We start from the raw sequence: 720 nt of genomic DNA, 5'->3' as shown, positions 1-720 counted from the left end.
GCTGATGATTTAGATCTAGAGTGGTTTCGGAATCTGTATCTTTTTAAAAGCAGCACCTCTTATTTTTTTTTATTTTTTATTAAAAAATTTTTTTTGTGTCTTTATTTTGAGAGACAGAGAGTGAGCGGGGGAGAGGCAGAAAGAGAGGGAGACACAGAATGTGAAGCAGGCTCCAGGCTCTGAGCTGTCAGCCCAGAACCCGATGCAGGACTTGAACCCACAGAGCATGAGATCATGACCATAGCTGAAGTCGGACGCTTAACCAACCGAGCCACCCAGGTGCCCCAAACAGCATCTCTTAGAAACACTTCCTGAGATCATCTTTTTCTTCTTCTCCATCTGATCGGTCCTCGGCAAGGCATATTATAAGGTGTGGCTGGCAGTGTTGGGTCCTGGTGCTCACATGGTGGAGCATAGGACCAGCACAATACTCAGAGCCAGCAGAGCATTTATTTGCTCTCCTTCCTCATTGACAGGTGCTTGGATTCTCACCGGAGGCACCCATTATGGCCTGATGAAATACATCGGGGAGGTGGTGAGAGACAACACCATCAGCAGGAATTCAGAGGAGAACATCGTAGCCATTGGCATTGCGGCTTGGGGCATGGTCTCCAACAGGGACACCCTCCTCAGGAATTGCGACACTGAGGTCTGGGGCAGGAGGAGGTCTGGGGCAGGCGGAGGTCTGGGGCAGGCAGAGGTCTGGGGCAGGCGGAGGGC

At 50.8% G+C, this 720-nt stretch overlaps 1 protein-coding gene across 1 annotated transcript in view; it reads left to right on the top strand.

Annotated features, from left to right (window-relative positions):
* The window catches only part of LOC144226950 (transient receptor potential cation channel subfamily M member 8-like), a 16,921-nt gene that overhangs the window by 15,841 nt on the left and 360 nt on the right, over nt 1-720 (top strand). The window contains exon 5 of the mRNA XM_077758431.1: nt 477-683. Within this exon, the coding sequence (XP_077614557.1) occupies nt 477-683 (207 nt within the window). The remainder of the gene's footprint in view (nt 1-476; nt 684-720) is intronic.

Source organism: Crocuta crocuta, unplaced genomic scaffold, assembly GCF_008692635.1.
Source record: "Crocuta crocuta isolate KB4526 unplaced genomic scaffold, BGI_CrCroc_1.0 scaffold290, whole genome shotgun sequence".
In the NCBI taxonomy this organism is placed as follows: Eukaryota; Metazoa; Chordata; class Mammalia; order Carnivora; family Hyaenidae; genus Crocuta; species Crocuta crocuta.
The sequence above is the reverse complement of the archived record's forward strand: the minus strand, read 5'-3'. Positions and strand labels throughout refer to the sequence as shown.